Consider the following 22,410-nt stretch of genomic DNA (forward strand, 5'->3'; position numbering starts at 1 on the left):
CCCAGAGGCCTTTGGAGCGAGCACCCCTGCACAGCGGGCTGGCAGCTGGGGGGCTCTCTCCGCGGTCCGGAGCTCCCACACTGCGCAGGGCACCCCCAGGGCACCCTCAGGGCGGGGAGCGGGCGCCAGCCTCACCCCCCCGGGACGCACAGCCACACGCTGGGACTGAGGGGCTGACACTGAGGGGCTGAGACTGGGGACTGGGACTGGGGCCTGGGGCTGGGGGTTGGGGGCTGGGACTGGGGGTTGGGACTGGGGGCTGGGACTAGGGGCCTGAGATGGGGGGCTGGGATGAGGGGCTGGGACTGGGGCCTGGGACTGGGGACTGGGGCTGGGGACTGGGCTGGGGGCCTGAGATGGGGGGCTGGGATGAGGGGCTGGGACTAGAGGCTGGGATGAGGGCTGGGGCTGGGGGCTGGGCTGGGGCTGGGGGGCTGGGCTGGGGGCTGGGCTGGGGGCCTGAGATGGGGGGCTGGGATGGGAGGCTGGGATGGGGGTTGGGACTGGGAGGCTGGGAATGGGGGGCTGGGATGGGGGTTTGGAACTGGGGGGTTGGGACTGGAGGCTGGGTTGGGGGCTGGGGTTGGGGGCTGGGACTGGGGGCTGGGACTGGGGGGTTGGGACTGGGGGGCTGGGAATGGGGGGCTGTGGTGGGGGGCTGGGCTGGGGCTGAGTGAGACGGGACTGCCCCTCCGGCTCTGGCAGAGCTGAAGAGTGGGGCGCCCGAGATGGAGAAGGGCGCTGATGAGGTGGCTTTTTTGGAGGCCTTGCTCCTGTGACTCTGTGGACGCTGTACATCGCCGGCCTCAGAGGGGCCAGCGCCATCAGCGGGAGTGAGGCTCCGTCCCTCACTGTGACCTTCCCTTTCCCGTCCCGCCAGCGTCTCCCGCCCCTCCCGGCCCTCCGGCCCTCTCCCCTCATCTCCCCCACTGAAAGGAAAGGGTTAATCCCATTAGTGTCCTCAGCCCCAAGTGAAAGGTCAGCACCCTCGGAAACCTGCCTGCGGTCCTCCCCAGCACCCCAGCAGGACCACCATCCCTGTAATTAAAGGGTGCGGGACAACCCACAATAAACCGGCCAGCTCCGGGGCTGCCTCCCCAGACTGAGCCAGAAAGAGCAGGACTTTGGATTATTGTGCTGTTACCTTTTTTTTTTTTTTTTCCCCTGGCCACTGCCTTTTCTTTTTTATTCTTCATCCCATGAGTGTTTCATTTTCCTGGGAATGGGGACATGTTTTCTTGTGTAGGTTCTTGGATCAAGCCTGTTGGCACATCCGTTCAGCTAATGAATAGGAAAAGGGCCAATTGACTATTGGAGTAACCTAATTAACAGCCATACATTCTAAACAGGGAATCAATGACCGTAAAACCTTGCTCTAGCGGACTAATTGGGGGTGGGAGAGTGGGGTGTCCGTGAAAGCCCAAAGCCTGTTATATAATAAAGTAGGTTTTCTGGGTGCGTATGTTAAAACATTGTAAATTAGTTTTTAATGATGTAAACACATTTGTGTAACGAAAAGTCAGTATGTGTGAAAAGTTTAATTTCAAAGGAAAGGTTTCTATAGGTATTGCTGCCATCTTAAATTTATACTGGATAGGTCTAGTAAAGGGTTCACCGGTCACCAGGAATAAACAAACACTCACGCCGGGGTGTGGCTGGGCGCTCCTCTGAGCATCTGCCCACGTGGGTGGAAAGTGCTGCAGAAAGTCGTGCCAGGGGACAGCAGAGCCAATTGCTATAAGATATGGTGTGATCACATGCTGTGATCACGTGCTAATCATTCCCCAGACATCATTTACCAGTGGTGACTCTTGGATTTAAGTATGTAGACACTATCGTTGTAGATGTGTAACATTTATTTATGTCGGCAAAATTACTAGTATTTTTTCCCAATGTATGGCCTAGTCACTAAAATTGTTGAAAATAACAGAAAATTAATTTTAAAAATAATAATCTGTTAATTATAAGCAAATCTTGGTTAAGAGCACTTTAAAATGAACAGAGTGGCCGAGACCGGTTTGGCTCAGTGGATAGAGCGTCGGCCTACAGACTGAAAGGTCCCAGGTTCTATTCCGGTCAAGGGCATGTACTTTGGTTGCGGGCACATCCCCAGTGTGTGGTGTGCAAAAGGCAGCTGATTGATGATTCTCTCTCATCGATGTTTCTAACTCTCTATTCCTCTCTGTGAAAAATCAATCAAATATATTTTAAAAATAAGTAAATAAATAAAATGAACAGAGTGTTAATTTTCACATATGACATATGGACTGGAAATTTTGTCCATTAGATCTGAAGTTCATTAAATCGAGGTCCACAAAAATACAGACAGCTTCTCAGAGCTAGTATGACTTCTGGGATCTCTGTTTCACCAACATAGTTTATGTTCTAATTAGTGCACCGTGATGGCAAAATAATATCACGCTAAGGTTCATGCGGCTCTTTTCAGTGTGCAGTGCTCTTTCATCATCTTATTTCCTAGAGCAGCGCTAGGTTTCAGCTAACTGTTCCTTCAGGCTAAGTGATTGCTATAAAAGATAATGAAAATAATGATATCTCCCTTGCACTGAGCCCTCACCACAGGCTGCTACCATCTGTGATCCAGTTGGAGTTCAGGTTTGATTATCTGTAATCTGTGGGTGTGATTATCCCAGCTGCTCAGATCAGCAAATTCTCAGAATGCTGCAAGTGAAGTCTGCTCCCAGGGATGACACTTTCAGCAAGTGGTGTAGAGGAGATCAGAGCCCAAGGTTCACACCCATCCTCTCTTACCTCCCTCCCAGTCTTGGGTTCAAAGACCTAGGTTCACTTCCTCCAAGCTCCATAAATGTGTCATTGTCTGCAAACAGGAACTTTAATTCTTGACCTGTCCACCTCAGATTTCTCTTGAAGGTATATAAACACTCACACACTTGAAATTTTTAAAGAGCTGTAAAGCTTGCCAAAATAAATGTAGGGTATTTTAATCAATACTCTCACCATTATTATTTTTGCTGATCAAAGGAACTGGACAAGTAGGTTCAAGGAAATCTCTAAAGCAATGAGATAATCTTGATAAATTGACCTTAGGTCTCCACTTAATCTTGCCAGAGAAAACCAGCCTGGGTCTGGCTATCCATAGGTCTGCTGCTGCTTTTCAGGAGGCATCCTGTCCAGAGAGAAAACAATGCATGGTGAGTGGGGCTCATTAAGTGAGCCTTTCGGAGCTAAATTCCCAATGAATCTTCTGTTGGGCATTTTGTAACATCACTGAGCAAAGTGATGTGGTCACTGCGGAGGGACATTGTTCTGTGCAAACTGAAGGGCACTGTGTCTGCCGTTTCTACTCTCCAGTGGGAGTTATGTTCTTGGGTACCAGAGATCTCCATGAATTTACTCAGCCCTGTTTATTAAATGACTTCTGCAAGCATTTTAGTCATCTTCCTTTTTTTTAATCAAAGTGGGTTTAAAGACAAAATTTAGGGTCATCAGATATTTCTCGGACTTCCAAAGGCTAAAACAGTGCCTGATATCAAGTTTCTATAACATTGGACTACTTCAAAGATTAAAAAACTATCATTTTTCAGGAGAAAATAAGAACGTATTTCAGTGAAGGGTGAATTCAGTAGTCCAATGACATATCTGAGCATGCAAACAGTCACAGGAGATCACCTCACAATTACAGCAACTTCCCTGTATAAGAAAAGATCAGGCAGGACACTTGTCAAGAGCAGGGGAGGTGGATTGGGAGGAAGGGTGAGTGAAAAAGGTGAATAAATTAAGAAGTACAAATTAGTTGTAACAGAATCGTCATGAGGATGTAAAGTACAGCATAGGGAATATAGTCAATAACTAGGTATGGTGCTGGATGGGTACAAGATTTATTGGGATGATCATGTATTAATTAAGAATGATTTGATCACTGGGATATGTACACACCTAAAACTACTATAATGATATATGTCAACTGTAACTTAAAATTTAAAAAAAAAAATTTTTTAGGAGCAGGGGTTTTAGCATAAAGGCTACCATCTTGACTATCCTAACTATCAAAAGCATAGACTTTCTTCTTCACTGATGGGTTACTGGTGACATAGAAGGCAAGATTTACAGAATACTCTTATTAAGCCAAACGAAACTATTTTCGTGAATTCAGATGGCTAATTTCCCAATCTTCTACATAGGAGTGTGAACCATGTGGTGTGGCCTCATGCTGGGCACACAGCAGATGCCCAAGAAAGGCTTTGCTGAGAGAGTGGGTGGGTGAGTATGTGAGTGATCAATCTGGGCATGAATCAATGCATCAATAAGACAACACTCTCAATTCTGAAATCATTCAGAATAAAGCAGAGAGGTTCCAGCAACTTACTAGATTTCCAGACAAAGAGGAGGAGGTTTTTATTCATCTGCTAGAATTATTTACAGTTATCCCAATCCCTCCACTTCTGCTGCCAATATGTCTGTATTATCTATTTATGTAGGGATACTTTTGATGTAAAGTATTAATATTTGTATAAGCAACTAAACTCATATATCCAAAGCCTTTCAGTATACACTGCCATTCCCTGTGCCCATATCCATGCCAGACATTGGTAATCAGTCATGGAGATGTTTCTCCCTAAACCCTGGGACCTCCAGAGCTTGAGGAAGCCAACTTATGGATGTTGCCTGTGATGTTAACTCTACTTTGTCTTTAGTTGAGTGGCTTCGCTAATTGAACTCCTTCATGTGCTTATCTTCATGCTTTTACTCTTCTCTGGTTCAGACACACTGCTAGAGGACCCTCTCAACATTCACACTTCTCTTGTTCCCCAACTTGAACAAAGCTCAATGCAAGAAGGCACTAGATTGCATCTTGCAAAAATAAATCTTGTTTGGGAAATAATTGTATCCTCCTCCTCCTGGAATCAACATCAGAGTTGCTAAAAAAGTTTAACCTTAAAAGCTTGGAGCACAATGAGACTAAGTGAATGTATTTTGTAAAGAAGACAAAATCATCCCTTGGAGGAAGAGAGAAGAGTGGCTGAGGCCAGACCAAGGAAGGGGAAGGGTGTTTTCATTCTGGTGAAGGCTCACCACCAGCTCCTTGGCTCTCAAATGCTGTAAGCACTTTATTCCAGAATGGACAGAGTGATGGTACTATTAACAAAAGCCTCTTGTCCAAAAAGGACTGAGGTTACACAAATATTTGTCTCTGGTGATGGATTGAAAGACCTGGGGAAGACACCAATCTACAGCATCGGTGGGTCCTTTTCTTAAAGATATGTGTGCAGCAAAATTACTTGTCAATTTGACATCTGCAATCTCAGACTCTGTAGCAGTTTAACAGCATGTCATAGACTATTACAACATGGGGCCAATCAGACAACTTGTCTGGAGGCTGTGGACTTCTGTGATATCACCTTCAGCTGCTACTGATGACACCTGCATGTTGGCAGGGAATAAATTCAGCACATGCTGTCCTCCATTAGTCATAATTCATTCCTACTGAATACCTGAACTAGACTAAAGTCTGTAAGGGCATAGTAATAATAACCTGGTGACTCAAAGCAGTTACATGGCCCTGAATTACCAGAGTTTTCTACAATTGCAAGATAAGCTTTACAGTGGCTAAAATTATAATAGCTGCTGCATTAACAGTCTCATTTATGTGTAAGCCACCCAAACTCTTAGGGAAATATGGATACATGTGTTAATGACCACTAATAGTCATTTTAATGATTTTTTTTTTTTTAGTTGCTCTTGCAACACGGACATTATTCTCAGTGGTGTTTCATGCTCTTAACTCATCCGAGGAAATAGACAGGTGAACATGAATAGCAACAATCAAGTAAGTCTCCTGTCAGAGAGGCCAGAACTCCTTTAAGTCACAAATTATCATCACAATACCAGTGTGGGCCTTGGCCTGGTTAAAGCATTCATCAGAGATGAATCATTGCTGTTGGAGTCAGGGCAAAGACATATAGGATCATTGCAAACGATGCCTTAGCTATTTGCTGTGGGAGTGATGGGGCAATAACCCCACTCAAAAATTTCTAATGTTGCAACCCAGGCATAAAGTAGGCCGTGCTTTTGAATTGAAGTGGAAGTGAACCAATCAAGCAACCCCTATGTCGAGGATTCATTGAGGCATTTGCTTCACAGCTGGACGACTACAATAGCATCCTAGTGACTGAGCTCCTGGTTTGTAGTCTCCTGCCACTTCAGTCCATTCCATCCACACTGTCACATTCACATCTGAAATAGCTCCATTTCGGCACTCCTCCTCATTTCCTCAAAAACCATTCATTGAAACCCCTTGCCAGATGAAATTTGACTAACCTGTCATTGCTCTACTTTCTCTACCCTCACTGGTATCCATCCATGTTTTTCACCTTCAGGCTAGAGCTTGGTTGGAATTGTTTTGTCTGCCTTTCCCTATCTCATTCAATCTCCAAGCCACTGTCTGCCCCCATTTCTTCTGTGAAATCTTTCCCACCCATTCCCGCCTTTCTTTCTCTGAAATCACTCACTCATTCTCAGTATTCTTTTGATCATCCACCACATGGGTACAAAGATTCTTGGGGAATAGTCCTTGACTCTCCTGTGGAGCATAGAATCTTTGCATGCCATGTACCTGTCTTATCTCCCCTTCCCCTGCCCCATTAGCATCTTCTGGTGTCCTCCATGGCACATGACATCATCATGCCTTACATAGAGAATGGTCTGCAGGTACTAGGTGGCTCTACCTGCGTCGTCAGCATCTAAACAGAGCTGCAATTTGTCTTGGGAAGTGGATGCCTTGAGTGGGAGCCCTAACCTAGCATCTGTGTTTGCTCAGTGACGCGTCTTTCCACTGATTTCTCTTATCAGTAAATCCTTAGCTCTGGGAGTGAATAACTCAAACTCTAAAAGTTACTTCCAGAACTACATGTGTTTCAAAGCATCCTCTTTCTATCTTCGCCCTCAAGTCAGAATTTCCCTAATATCAAAATTCAGTTTTAATTTCCTGACATAGTTGAAATATGTGTAGATGCAAATACTTCCCTTGAATAGCAAAGGCCTTTCATTTAAAATACAATTTCCACAGGTAAAATTGCCAACTAGTCAGGAGTCCCAACAGCCTCACGCCTTGGCTGCCTCGGTTCCTCTCATTTCCTTCTTTGATCTTTGAAATCAGAGTCTGAGGAGGAGCTTTGGGGACACCTGTGGAAGTGTCAAGGGATGGGTAGGAACCAGCCTAAGTGAAATAAGCACATCCATCAATGTTTAGGGCAACACAATGTGGAGTCATCTCTACTCTTGGATTAATGGGAGCCAATTAAAAGCAGCTTGTTGTAATACATTGCGGAGTACTAGGAAAGTCATCAGCGTGCCCTGCTGAGTTTCTGACATGCTGAGAGAGTGATCCCAGCTCCCCCAAAAGGCCCTCAAGAATGAGAAATTCTTGACTTCACAGAAGCTTTCTGACTAGAATGGCCCCTACCCCTGCCCCCACCTTGAAGGCAAACTCTCTTTATTAAAGGCTTCCTTCAGTCATGCCATTCCAGATCCCTCTGGCTCTGACACTAGTGCTGTCCTACCCTCAGGAAGTGGTGCTAGGGGGCAAAGAAAGAAGAGGGGAGCAGGGGAGGAAAGAACTAAGCAGTGCCATGTTTTAGTAATGTCCCCGCGCCGTGTGTGGAAGCGAGGTTGCACATAGGGAAGGAGCTGGTGAGTCGTTTGCATTTGCCTTTCTCCTTCTCTCCACTCAGAAAGCAGGCAGAGCGTCTCATTACACAAAGAAAGCACAGAGTCGTGTCAATCTTCCAGAAGCAGAACACCTGCCTCTGCATCACAGTATGTATGATAGTTGTCAGGTGCTGTGCCTCACCCCGAAGCCTTCACCCAGGCTCCTCACTCACATAGCTCCCTAAATGCACTGGCATCCTGCCTAACATAGGACACGCACCCTGCCACCTGAATGAGCCCAGCTTTCCATTCAGTCCAGTCAGACAGAGTAGGGCTCCTCAGGCTTATGACATGGGGAAGCCAGAGTTGATGGGTCAGCTATTGAGTTCCACAGCGCATTGAGGAGAGGAGGATGGCACAGTTCACAGTGCAGGTGTGCAGAGGGGGATGGCACAGTTCATGGGGCAAGTATGCAGAGGGGGGCGGCACAGTCCACGGGGCAAGTGTGCAGCGGTGATGTATACAGTGTGGGCGCAGGAAGAGGGCTCCGCAGGCCTCTTCCCATTGCCTGTGGGGTCACAGGAACAGCCTTTGGATACTCAGCTGCTTAATGCAAGACCACTCATCAATAAAGTACTTACGTGCTCTGACCTATCGATGTGGACTTCTCCTGACCTTGCCTGCACTGATGGGACATGCTCGTTGCTGCTTCTGTGGGATAGACATCACAGGCTCAGTCCGTGAGGCTGAGGGCCTGCAAACTCCCTGCGGGCCTGCTGACCACTCTCACAGTAATTCCTCGATCTTTATCGCGTCCATTGACAACTGCCATTGATACTTGATATTCACACAGCTCCTCCATTTGTGCTCTCCCATAAGGCTTTTGTGGTGGAGGCAATGGCCAAATGAGGGGGCAATTTGCAGTCCTAATCTTTGTCACTGGATGTGTAGTCTCATAGTTCTTCTGCAGAGCTGAAGCTTCACCTTGAATCCAGTGACAACAGAGTCTGGAAGCCATTTATTTGAAAGACACTTATTGAGAGGCTGTGTTTAAAAGCCTGTTTGGGGCAGCGTGGGGGTGGAAAACAGTATCATTTATATGTAAACTCAGTCCCCGAGCAGCTTATTGTCTGGTGGGAAATGGCAGGAAGAATGTAGTGTCTTTTTTTTTTTTTTTTTTTTTAAGATTTTACAGGTAAAGATGGCTATAAGGGATGAAGGTACAGGATATTTTTTTTAAACTATTTTTATTGATTTTTTTTTTTTTTTTTTTTTTTTTTTTTTTTTTTTTTTAGAGAGAGGGAGATAGAGAGAAACATCGATGTGAGAATGGAGCATCCATTGGGTGCTTCCTGCAGGCCCCCTACTGGGGATGGAGCCTGAAACCCGGGCGTGTGCCCTGACTGGGAATTGAAAGGGTGACCTTTTGGTGTACCGGACAATGCCCAACTAACTGAGCCAGGACAAATGCAGTGTCTTTTTAAAGTATTCTCCCTGTGGTGGGGGCCAGATGACATTATGGAAAAGCAAGCATTTGGGGGTCAGACAGACCTGGACTCCAGCTCCAGCTGCATCACTTACAAAGTCCTCCATCAAGTCACAGCAGAGCCACCCCTGTTGTAAGAATGTGGGTTGAAATGAAACCATTTCAACGGGAAAGCATTGGTAATATGTCTTGATGGTGATCCCCAGGCCACGTGGCCACAGCGCTAGTCTGGGACGTGGCCATGGAAGATGACCAGCAGAGCAGCGCTGCTTAACCAGCCTGAGAAGTGTGGAGGGCAAAGCCTCCAGCCCCAGGCTCCAAAACTCCTCCAGGACGGTCAGACATTGGAAACACAGATCAGCCCTCTGTTTTCTGCGGAGTTGATTTATCTCTGCCAATGTCTGAATGGATCTAGATCTCGCAGACACTCTACACCAGTGGTCGGCAAACTCATTAGTCCACAGAGCCCAATATCAACAGGACAACGATTGAAATTTCTTTTGAGAGCCAAATTTTTTAAACTTAAACTTCTTCTAATGCCACTTCTTCAAAACAGACTCGCCCGGGCTGTGGTATTTTGTGGAAGAGCCACACTCAAGGGGCCAAAGAGCCGCAAGCCGCAGTTTGGCGACCACGGCCCTACAGGCTTGCTGCCTCCACTCATGCTCCCTTTCCCCTTGGCGCAGTAACGGGATCCCGTAAGACCCCGCGTGTGGCGCTCCATAGGATCACACCTTGGAAGCCAGTGGCTAGCAAATGGGAAGAGGGTCTTCCCTGCCACTTGCCACAGAGGCCTGGACCTCTAACCTTCAGATCCCAGTTTAAAAGGCACCTTTTTTTCCCCATCTCAGCCCTCAGTAGTCATTTCACCTTGATGATCCCAGTTCTCTCAAGCCTCAGATAGCTTAGGCTCTGCGACCAATGTGACAGAGCTAGTGGGGAGCTCTGGAAGCCCAATCCCCCCCACCCCCTGACTCCAAAACTTGGCCTCTCGACCGTGAGCACCAGGGTGCTGAGGCTCCCCATCCTGCTGGGGGTCAGGGAGCTGACCCTGATTTAGAGAGGCACAGGATGTGATGAAGGGGAGGAGAAGAAGAGGGAGTGAGCAGAGGGGAACTGAGGAGAGAAAAGGAGGAAGGGACATCATGTCTGCAGAGACACTGCAGGCGAGGGCTGCGGGCTCCCAGCGGGATGAAGGCCGTGAGTGCCCGCTGATGCTGAGACAAAGCAGACATCTGTGATGCCCTGGCAGCAGTCACATATCTCTGTCATATCCGGTGCTTGATTTTGTTTTTGAATAAGATGTTTCCCCTTCAGTCCACAGTGTGCCTTCCTGTCCTTCGGATGCTCATTCCTCCCACTTTCTCCCCTGCTTGCATCTCCCGGTCCCCAGATCTGTTCACAGATCCTAAGCGGAACCTCCTACGGAGACCGGGGAGGAGCGGTCTCTGGTGCAGGTATACTAAACGCAGGTCAGAGCCAGCGCCTCACCTCCGGGCCTGTCTCTTGCAGATAATCGGGACCATCCCTCTGATGCCAAACGCGGGGCCATCGAGCCAGGCGGCGAGTGGCACTCAGGGCCTCCAAGTGCAGTCCATCACCCCGCAGCTCCTGACCAACGCACAGGGCCAGATCATCGCCACAGTCATTGGGAACCAGATCCTGCCCGTCATCAACACCCAGGGCATCACGCTCTCGCCCATCAAGCCCGGCCAGCAGGTAAAGGTCCCGCCTCTCCTCACCACCGTCCCCCTGTTTGGTTTCAATCAATGGAAAGTAATTTTTAATTTCACTAATATATCAATTCTTCTGAAGCAAGTTAGCTTTTCTTTTTCTTTTTAGCAGATGTGGGTGAGAGCTAAATGGTTCTGTAATATAAAACGTGTAAAACTTAACCAGGTAAATGATGAGTTAACAAACATTCTAGTCAGTGGGAACAGCAGGCACAAAGGCAAGGGAATGTGAAAGGAGTGTTGTTGAGAAAGAAGGGAAAGAACGGATTCATGCAATTGTAGACTAGAAGGAAGCTGAGAGCGGTTGTGAAAAGGGCTTTGTAATCCAGCTGAGAAGGATGGGCTCTGTTTCTGCATGATCTTGAACACAGTGCATATCATCTGTAAAATGGTGATAACCAGTACCTACCTCACAGTGTGGTATGAGAATTACATGTTGTATATGAAATATGGAGTGCGGCTACAGTGTTTGGACAGGTTCAAGCCTTGGACTGATGAGAGGGCACAGTCCTCTCGTGGCCACATGCAAGTCCCAGCCTCGAGGGCAAAACCCTCCCAGCACAATGATAGCCAACAGCTGTCATTGCAAGCTTGAACCTGTGGTCTGAACACACGGCCCCACGTGCCTGAATCATAGAGGCTGCTGGTAAACAAAGCTTGGTCAGCTGCGTGTAGTTGAGTAGGAACGAAACCCACAAGAATGTTGTAAACATCGTTGACCACGCCCTTACTTTGCCTCGTGGCATCTGGCTATAAAATAAAGACACAGCTTGTAGCCCGTGGCGCTGCTGGGTTCCCATCAGGGAAGCAGCATCCCACCGAGTCCCAGCTTTCATTTTCTTATCTGACTTTTCTCAATCCTTTACCATCCCCACTGGGGTTCGCTGAACCTGACTGAGCTGGCACAGCACATAAGGCGCCCGGGGGCTGAGGATGCCATGGCCTTGCCGGCTCCCCACAATATAACAATTAGAACACTGCTAAGCACACAGCAGACACTCATATAGTCATGATGATGGTGATGAGGATTTACCCTGCAGACCTGGGAATCCATAGGAGGTGTTGAAGAGAAAGTTGGCACTCTCAGTTTTATTTAAAAAAAAAAAAAAAAAAAAAAAAAAACAGGTAACAGAAGGAAGTTGAACTGAAGTGGTGAAGCATTCGTTGCAAACACACCATTTTGGAAACTATAGCAAAATATGAATAGAAATTCATAAGAGCAGGCACTGGATAGATGAAACCGGGGGTCTGGGATAGTAGTAGAGCTCAGGACAGGATCTGATAATCATGAACACTTATATTGTAGCTGAAAGCAAGACAACCAGAGAAATCATTGGGAGCAAGTGTGGAAGGAAGACACAGAAGTCATTTGGGAAACATCGATATTTAAGGAATGAAAGGGGAAGGGATGGGAGAGAAGAAATGGCTGGATAAGTAGGAAAGGAACCTAGAGCATGATGATCTAGCATCCAAGAGTTTTAAAAAGGTAGAAGTGCACAACAGTGTCAAAGCTGCAGAGATGAAACAAGGTAAAGCAGTGGAGAAACATGATTTCCTCTGTTTCTTTTGTGAAATGTCTTAAAGCCTGGATGGTCTGTGTTTGAAACATTTGAAACGAGTAACTGGGTGAGTTAAGCCACAAGAGGTGGTGGGCACAGCTAAGGCCCAGATTTACAGCTGGAAGGTGCTCATTAAAGGTGGTGGAGAGAATGATGGAGGCAGTGAGTGCATGGCTGAGGACAGGGCTTGATGAGCTGTTGGGAGACTGTATAATGTAAAGGATTTAGCAAGGAAATAAAATACAAAGGAAAAGGAAAGAAGAAACCATTGACACGTCATTCACTGGCAACAACGTGGAGTTGTCCTTCCAGAGACCTCAGCCATTGGCTTCTGAGCCAGCCATGGAAACAGCCTATTCGTGGTGGCTCTCTTGGTGGCTATACTTGAAATATCCAATTGCTTGTCCAATAAATATAAAACATTTTAAATATAAGTATTTATTGGCCACTACTATTTGTCAGGCACTGTCCATGGAAACTAGGCTGGTGTACAAGACGATACCATGAGCCCTTCCTTCTTGAAGGTTACAGTCTAGTGAGAGAGATGGACATTCATCAACAAATATGTACCCAAGATCCTGAGTAAATGCCAAGGGGGAGTAGTAAGGGGATCTATGAGTGTTCAGCACAGGGACTTCCTCCAGTGAGGGGTTCAACACAAGGAAAAACAAGTTAGATCTGAGCACACTTCCCAGGGATGAGACTTCCGTCTTAATCCTTCTAATTTTCACTCTAAATCTAAATCACTGCTTGGGGAGCCAACGTTCCCAGCCACATTCTTCTTCCTCAGCTTTGTCTCAGCCAGTGGAGCAGCCCTGGCTAAATATGTCATTGAGGATTTTCATCCCCTCCACAGCCCCCATCCCTCAGCTGGTTGACTTATTTTGCTATTTACAAGATTCCATTGCATTCTCTGTTTTCTAAATAGTTCCCCAAATAAGGCAAGATTCTTTCTCTCTTACATTGCCTTTTTAAGCCATAATTCTTTTTTAAAAAATATTTTTTATTGACTTCAGAGGGGAAGGGAGAGGGGGAGAGATAGAAACATCAAGAATGAGAGAGAATCATTGATTGGCTGCCTCTTGCACATCCCCCACTGGTGATGGAGCTTGAGCCCTGGGCATGTGTCCTGACCAGAATTTAAACTGTGACCTCTTGGTCAATAGTTCGATGCTCAACCACTGAGCCAGGCCTGCTAGGCATTAAACCCTAATTCTCTCTATTCAAACTTACGTTCAATTTACCTCTAGGGGTAAATGAAGAGATTACCTCTTTTCATGCAATCTGTTAAAAACTATTTCTGTCAGCAAAGCCAAGCTGTACATTGCCCCCAAAAAAGTAATGAAGTAATTAGAAATCATCAACATTTAATACAAAGTAGTTCCCACTTTCACCTTGAATTTTGAAGGAGGATGTTTGGGTGATAAACTATTGCAGTTACATAAAATTAGAGCTCTAGATTTGAGGTAGTCATGTTTTAAACCAGGGGAAGAACCTAACCTAGAAATGGCAAATAAGAGGCAAGTCTGCAGCCACTCCTCAACTCGTTGCCCTCAGTAAACATCATTAATCCATTTCCATAGTCTCTCTCTCATAAGCACAAATGCACCTCCGGAGCTTTCTCATACTGCACTGTTGGCCCCTGCAATGAAACCTCATTACCTCTGCGGGAACTTCTGGTCCTCTATTGGTGTAACCACCACCACAGTCCTCTTCACTGTAGATTTGGAGACCTAGCAACTGGGAAGAAACAGACTGCCTCTTGGGAGGTAGGGGGTGCCTTGCAAATCCACCTCATGGCAGTTACAGCCAGCATCCCAGAGAGTAGAGTTTCCTTGCATGATGTGAGCACTAAGAGGACACATACTCACAGGTCAAAAGGGTGGCACGTGAACCTTTCTGAATCTCCAAATCACAGGAGCCCATCCCTTTTGTTCAGGGCATGTGGCAGCTATTTATTCTATCATAGTTCCAGTAAGATCAAGGGAACCAGTGGTGAACCTGGTCAGAAATATCAGGGAAATGGTGGAAATAGATGAATAGTTGTTGTTGTTGTTGTTGTTGTTGTTGTTGTTGTTTTGGGGGGTTTTTGGTGTGGTTTTTTTTGTTTGTTGGTTGGTTGGTTGTTGTTTTTTTGCATCATCTGTGGTTAAAATGCCTTAGAACATGTAGTAAATTAACAAGTTGGATGAATTGACAGGAGATTCACAAGTCCCATTTATAAAATCTGGGATTCTGAGGATAAAGGATCATAAAATGCTCAGAGTCCTAAAGTAAAAAGCTCACAGCTGGAGATGTAAGGTTAGTGTTCTTCAATTTTTTCTTTAACTATAAGCTATCATGCAGTAGAGAAGTTTCTCAATTTATTTTTTCATGTGATTTATGACAATGCTTGATCTCACAAGAGCATAGTTCCAACAATAAAATAAGTCATAAGTTTCAGGAGCATAGAGATCCTTAACTTGCACTCAGAAGGAAGTCCCACTTTATGAAGTAAAGTACAGGGCTCTCTGATCAGATGATGAGAGATAATCACATCCTTAATTTTTCTATCTGCCTCACCTAATTAAGAGAGCCTGAGTAAAATCTGAGTGAAGGGTCAACCACTCTTGATGATGATTTTTTTCAATGATGAAAGCTCGATGACCTGCAACTTCATCATCTGAAATACAAACATTTTTAAAATATATATATATAGTACCAGGATTTGATAGCCCTAGATATAGCTTCTAGTATCACATCAGAGATCCTTGGTGAGCAATACAAGAAAATAAGGGTCAGAAAAGGACTAGGAGAAACACACACACACACACACACACACACACACACACACACACGGGGGGGGGGGAGTGGAGAGAGAGAGAGAGAGAGAGAGAGAGAGAGGAGAGAGAATATCTTCTTGTGCATGAAAAGAAATTACTTGATTAAAAAATATTTGGTGGAGCTCTAAAGTAACTTTTTGTTCCCTCCGTAGGATTTTTTTCAGCTAAGATGGATCCTTCATAGTTAGAGTGCCCTAGAACCCCTGGTTTACCCTTATCATCCTGTGACTATGAATTATTTCTTCATAAGTACTTCATAAGTAGCACAGACATCATTTTTGTATACATGTATTCTTCTGTTGACTAAATCCTAACAAAATTTGGAAGGAAACATGTTGCAATTTGTAAAATCAAAGCATTGAAATTATAATGATAGCTATAATATATAATACTTGGAGAGTACAGTCCATGAAGGCACTGAATCTTTCTTCAAAATGTAGCCATGTTAATAGGAAGTGAAAGGAGGATAGTTTAAATTAGCTTTCTAAATGTCATATGATTATCCAAATCTATCTTCTTCTTTTTTCAACTAAATACAAAATTATCCTTGCTTATCTGTTTTTGAAAATCCACTTCTCTTCCCAGCACTTGCTTAAACTAGTGGTTCCAAGTTTTTCTCAGAGCTACCCAGAACAAGACATAAACAAAGTGTTTCCACCACAGAGGATCTAAAATACCATAGGGGTATTGCTCCTACCGTGTTTCCCCGAAAATAAGGCATCCTCCGAAAATAAGACCTAGCGCATGGAAAGATAAGACATCCCCTGAAAATAAGACCTAGCGCAACTTTGGGAGAAAAAATTAATATAAGACACTGTCTTATTTTCGGGGAAACAGGGTAGAAGAATGAAATGCGTATTAGCAGCCCCTATGCAAACAGCCCTTGACATTCCAGCCACACATCTGGGCATCTCACCTCTCTGGTCTCCCCTTGTCACTCCCTGTCAAGCTCAGCGAACAGAGGACATGCTCCCTGCAGGGTCTGAATCCCTGACCAGGAACGCCTCACCCACATCCTCACTGCATTTCTCCATTCAGGACATCAGCATCCCAGAACAACGCTTCCAGAGAAGCCCAGCTCAGGCCCTCCTGTGGCTTTTTGATTCTGTGTCGTTTTCTGTTATGTTCCAGGATAGCCCCTGCAGGGAGTATGGGAAGAGCTTTCACACAGCACTGTTTCTCTATTTATCTCTTTTTTAAATTATCAAAGCCCTCCTCTTGCCACACCTTTGCACCTCATCATCTCAACGACATTTAATCCCTCGTTTTCTCTCCTGCACTTATATCTGACCCCCGGCTTGTCATTGTACCTGCTGAGTCCCGGTTGTGTGTCCCAACCTTGCTTGAGGACTGCCTTGGCCTTCCCTGCCTGTGCCTGGTCTTCTCCCCTGGATCCTGCTCTTATTCTACTCCCCTCACTTCACATCTTCACAGCCTGGCAGGAGCCTCTCTGCTTTCAGCTCTCTTTCTTGAGACCATGGTCGCTCCTCCCATACTTACTTCCCTGCAGACAGGAAGTGTCTGAAATGGAGCCTCCTATTTAGGGTTCTTCCTCCTGCTTAGGTTAAAGAGCTGTTTCCAAGTTGTGGACGGCAGTTGGAAGGGAGACCCAGTAAGTCTCCTAAACTCCACCAGAAGGATAACTGTCTCCTTGCTTATTCAAATATTCCACAAAGATAACTAAACTCTCCCCTAGATCTCATGTTCCTCACATTTTTTTTTCAAGTTAGATTGTCCTGATGTCAACTGTAAATCTTTTAGCAAAACTAAGACCTGCATTCTTGCCCTATCCACAGTGAAATGACTCCTCAATAACATCCAGGTGTCCGTTATGTTCTCCTAATTATTGACAGTTCTTATTAAATATGAGTTCTGGCTTCTCTGGTCTAGACACAATTAATTCATTTTCTTTACCCCTCTTCCTAAGAGAGCTTCTTCCAAAAGCACCTGGGAACTTGTTAGAAACACAACTTCTTGAGCCCCATCCCAGAGCTACTGCATCAGACACTCTAGGGATGGGGCAGCCAAATGCTAAATCTTGAGCACCACCAATTTAATTTCTCTTCCAGCTATTACAAGGTACAAAATACAAAGATGCCAATCTGGTGGCAAGGGGGTGGCAGAGGGCAGGGAGAATCAGTGTCCTGCTTGTTCTCACCTCTGCTTAACTTCACTTTCTCCACTGCTCCATTGGTCCATTATGGCTCCCTGGCTCATTCAGAGACAGCCTGTGGTCCATTATGGCTCCCTGGCACATTTAGAGACAGCCTGTGGTCCATTATGGCTCCCTGGCACATTCAGAGACAGCCTGTGGTCCATTATGGCTTCTTGGCTCATTTAGAAAAGGCCAGACCTCCCTCCTTTTGCATTTGAGCTGTTGGAGATTTTTGTCCTCCCCAAAGGACTTTCTCTATATTTAATCCCATTTGAATTTTACCGCTTATTTGCATTTACCTTTCCAACTTGGCTAGCACGTTCTGCATATTATTCCATTTTCCAAGACACTTGTCACACCACTTATTTTTATATTGATCATGAATTTAATTAGAAGGTGCTTTACTCCAGAAACTAAAACATTATTAAGGATATACTGTGTTACACACGGAAGATATATGGGGAGCAGCGGCACAGAAAATCAAGAAAGCGTTGAAAGTGTGCTTGTACTTGAATCTATTTTTGTTGAATATATTAAACACTCTGGCAGTGCCAGCCAACACTAACAAACCAACGAAGCCAGCCTGAGAGTGGCAGCAGGAAGTACAGGAACGTCTCGGAGATAGTTCAGATTCATTTCCAGGCCAGCACGATAAAGCAAGTATCACAAGTCGTAACCTCTTTGCTGGTGGAGGGTCTTGCTTCACTTTTTAAGAAACACGGTGTCTTTGAAGCACAATAAAGTGAAATACAATAAAAACAAGATATGCCTATTATAAAGCTTTTCAGACTTTGAATCCTGGTGTGTCTCATTCATTCCCTATTTGGAATGGACACCATTCCCTCCTCTCTGATAATGCTGAGCCCCAGGCTAACATGAACTGCCTCTTACCTCTTTTTTTGTAGACTCTCCATTCTTTCAGCCTGCATTAGTCAACTTGGGCTGCCATAGCAAAGTGCAAGTGCCACAGACCAGGCGGCTTAAGCAACAGACATGTATTGCCTCACTGTTCTGAAGGCTGGAAGTTTAAGGTCAATGTGTCAGTTGGGTTGGTTTCTTCTGAGGCTTCTCGTCTTGCAGATGGCTATCTTCTCCCTGTGTCCTCACATGATCTTTCCTTTCTAGCTTTCTGTGTCCCAATCTCCTCTTCTTGTAAGGACACCAGTCCTATTAGAGGAGATTCCACCCTAATCACCTCATTTTAACTTAATTATCTCTTTGAAGACCCTATCTCCAAATATTGTCCCATTCTGAAGTACTGGGTGTTAGGACTTCAACATACATGAATTTAGGGTCAGACACAATTCAGCTCCTAACTCAGCCTATTTACATCTGACTTACAGCTCCAAAAAAAAGGCAAAAACAAAGTGATTATTGGGACTCAGAGGTGAACTCCAGCTCCTTTAGGCAGTCTAGTGAGGCTATCAGAAATAAATAGAAAATATGACCATATAAACAGAAAACAGAAAAGTAAGTTTGGGGTACAACAGGTAAACAGGATTAATTTTACTAAACTAAGGACAATCTATAGGCAACTCCTATAGCGTCCTAGACTACCCCAAAATTGTTACATTTTTAGATAACATTCTAGCCACCTAAGAGTATCATGTTTAAAATATGGTGTTTTACAGACTATGGAACCTGCAGAAAATAATCCTAAACTAGAAAAATATTTACATTTTCACATTTCAAAAAACAGATGAGATGTGTTCAAACTAATAGACCATGATCTACACAAGTGCCACCTATCAACTCTAAAGCACAGGTCACCATGCTCAGCTAGAACACATCTCATTTGTTCCCACACCTCTCAGCTAAGGCTTCCTGCTGTTTCTCGGACCCATAACCACTCATCTTCAGTGGTCGCCAGGAGTTAAGAGTCTCCTGGTGGAAGGAGTGCTGAGCATATAATCAACAATGATATAAATCAGACTCTTGAATCAGACTTACCTGGATTCAAATCTCACTTATACCAGCTGTGTAGTACTTACACCAGATAAGCCATGTAGCCTTTTGAAGTCAGTTTCCTCTTCTGTGATGGTTATCAGAACCTATAAAAGAACACTAGCTCCAGATTTTAAAATAATGTATATAAACACAGGTAGGAAGCATCTTATAAATGGTGTCCATAAAGGTGACCTCTTAAGATTAAGGCAATACAATGAAACATCTGCCTTTAGAGAAACTCCTAAGTTGCCCTTTCTCTCCAAGAAAAAAAGGAGCTTTTGTGCTTCCAGTTATTCCCTAACTCCTGCATTTTCTTTTGCTAATCTATTTCAATTTTTGTGGCCAGTTATGTTTTAGGTATTTATACACCTATTTGTTTTGCCAATAATTATCTATTCAAGTACATATGATTTTTACAGTTGTCAGTGTACGCAAAAACAACATAATTAAATCCAATAAAATAACATTTTTTGAGCCCTGACTGGTTTGGCTCAGTGGATAGAGCGTCAGCCTGCAGACTAAAGGGTCTCAGGTTCAATTCTAGTCGAGGACATGTACCTTGGTTGCAGGCATATCCCCAGTAGAAGGTGTGCAGGAGGCAGCTGATCGATGTTTCTAACTCTCTATCCCTCTCCCTTCCTAGCTGTAAAAAGTCAATAAAATATATTTTTTAAATAAATAACATTTTCTAAAGCTACTTATTTAAATTTTATTAAATACTTATAGTAAATCCTAATGTTGATATTTCATGTAGTAGCTTAATCTCAGTTTTGTACTACTTCATGAAAGAAAGAAAAAACTTGGTGATTTAATATAAATATTTCTTTCTAAAGATTAATGCACTAAAATATTTAAACCAAACATATTAAAGTTAGGACTATTTGTAGAGTTTACCTAAAAGAATTGCAGTTTTAGGAATGGGAGGTAACAGAAATGTTACCTCTAATATCCTCTTTTATTGAGGGAAAAGGTTATGAAAGAGAAGTCAATCTCTGGGATGACTTTGATATGCCTAATAAGCTAGTCTATCTGGGCTCACAAGTGATTTTGGAATTAACAAATATGTGTCTATATTGGCGGTTGTAAGAAGATAGATGGGCTCCATTAGGATGATACTGCTTATATAATCTTGATTCTTGACAAGTAAGAAACATTTCTAATTTTTATTGATTTTTCTGAACTGTCTTATTGAACTCTAGAAAGTAAGCAGGACCCCCAGAGTCCTTAAAAATAGATTTATTTCCTTTGGAAGAAATATATCTTCCTTATATTTTTGGATATCTTAGATTCATCTTTCTCTTTGACTGTGTAGACATAGAATAAGCTTTTAAAAGAACTATTTTATTTTCCTTTCAAATTCCTCCTGCTGCATAGCTAAATGCATAAAACTTAGCTTGCTTTAGTGACTTCTAAGTGAGGCTGCAGCCTTGTCATTTTTTCTTTACTGAGTTGTTCTGAGGAAGAAAATTTAAATTGATTATTGCCTTATCCAGTTCCTTGATGGTACTTTACCATACCCAGGTCCAATAAAATATTGATGAAGTGGTAACACTAAAGACTATCTCATGACTCAGAAACTCAAAACTGTAAAAAGCTTTTGTCTCATAACAATATTTAGAAGGACAACTCAATAGGTTAGGGGGAAAAGATTGACATGCAAGTATCCATCACATTTTATTGTGCAAATTAAAATAGATTTAATCTTTAATGTGTGTCCCTAGAACGAAATTTACTGGATATAATTGTTGATTATATGCTCAGCAGATTGGCTAGTTACTTTAGGCAGATGCTTGATGCATATTAATTTGGATTCCATGTTGATTATAACTATCTTTAGTTTACTGAGTAGCCTCCACATAGCACAGTCTTATAATGATAAGGATATTCACTTGAAATGTAACTGCCGGCAATTCTGTAGAGGACAGGATGGCATTGTGGAGCCCTGAATACAGTAGGAATCTGGATTCTAACATTTATCAGACCACATGGCCTTGAACCAGTCGTTTAAGTCTCATAATCATGTGAGGCACACCTGCCGCATAGGACTATGGTGTGAATCCAGGGAGCAAAAGCATTATCGTGGGAACCACAAAGGGGATAGCTTCTTTTTAAAAAATATATATATTTTATTGATTTTTTACAGAGAGAAAGAGAGAGGGATAGAGAGTTAGAAACATCGATGAGAGAGGATTATCGATCAGCTGCCTCCTGCACACCCCCTACTGGGGATGTGCCCGCAACTAAAGTACATGCCATTGACCAGAATCAAACCTGGGACTTTCCACTCTGCAGGCCAACACTCTATCCACTGAGCCAAACCAGTTTCGGCAAAGGGAATAGCTTCTTAAACACATTTCCAAAGTAGCACCTTACTAACAATTGTTTGAAAACAAACGTTAATTGGTGGTTCAAAACACTTTAGGGAATTAAAAAAAAAAAAAAAAAAAAAAAAAAAACACTGATATTTCCAAGTGTTGGCAATGATGTGGAGCAACTAGAATTTTCATACATTGCTGGTGAGAATATAAAATGCCACAATCACTTTGGATATTGGCTTGGTAGCTTTTTAAAAATTAAATATGCATTTATAGTATGATCCAGCGATCACCACAATTCCAGTCCTAGGTGCTTACATAAGAGAAATGAAAACACAGGACACACAAAGGCTTGTTTATAACAACTTCATTCATAAAAGCTCCAAACTAGAAATAACCCAAATGTACCTCAACTGATGAATGGGATAAACAAATTATATCATAGACTTAGATATAGATATATGCTATATATACCATTCAGCAATAGAAAGGGAATGAGCTACAAAATGGATGGATCTCAAAAATAGTATCCAGGCAAAAGAAGCCAGGTACAAAAAAAAAAGCACACCCTCAATTACTCCATTTCTAGATTCACGTCAAACAAGTCCATTGGCAAAAAGCAGAGCAATGGTTGTCTCGGGCTGGGAGTTCAGGGAAAACTGGTTGCAAAGGGAATTAGGGAATTCTGTGGAATAATCCAGAGGTTCTATATCTTGCTTATGATGGTGGTTCCATGGGTGTATGTCTTTGACAAATTCATCAAACTG

General features: G+C 43.8%; 1 protein-coding gene across 1 annotated transcript in view; it reads left to right on the forward strand.

Moving 5' to 3' along the window:
- The window catches only part of POU6F2 (POU class 6 homeobox 2), a 277,332-nt gene that overhangs the window by 242,037 nt on the left and 12,885 nt on the right, over nt 1–22,410 (forward strand). The window contains exon 8 of the mRNA XM_045575991.1: nt 10,625–10,831. Coding sequence (XP_045431947.1) covers nt 10,625–10,831 — 207 coding nt within the window. The remainder of the gene's footprint in view (nt 1–10,624; nt 10,832–22,410) is intronic.

The sequence above is a fragment of the Pipistrellus kuhlii genome, unplaced genomic scaffold (assembly GCF_014108245.1).
Source record: "Pipistrellus kuhlii isolate mPipKuh1 unplaced genomic scaffold, mPipKuh1.p scaffold_m20_p_10, whole genome shotgun sequence".
Classification (NCBI taxonomy): Eukaryota; Metazoa; Chordata; class Mammalia; order Chiroptera; family Vespertilionidae; genus Pipistrellus; species Pipistrellus kuhlii.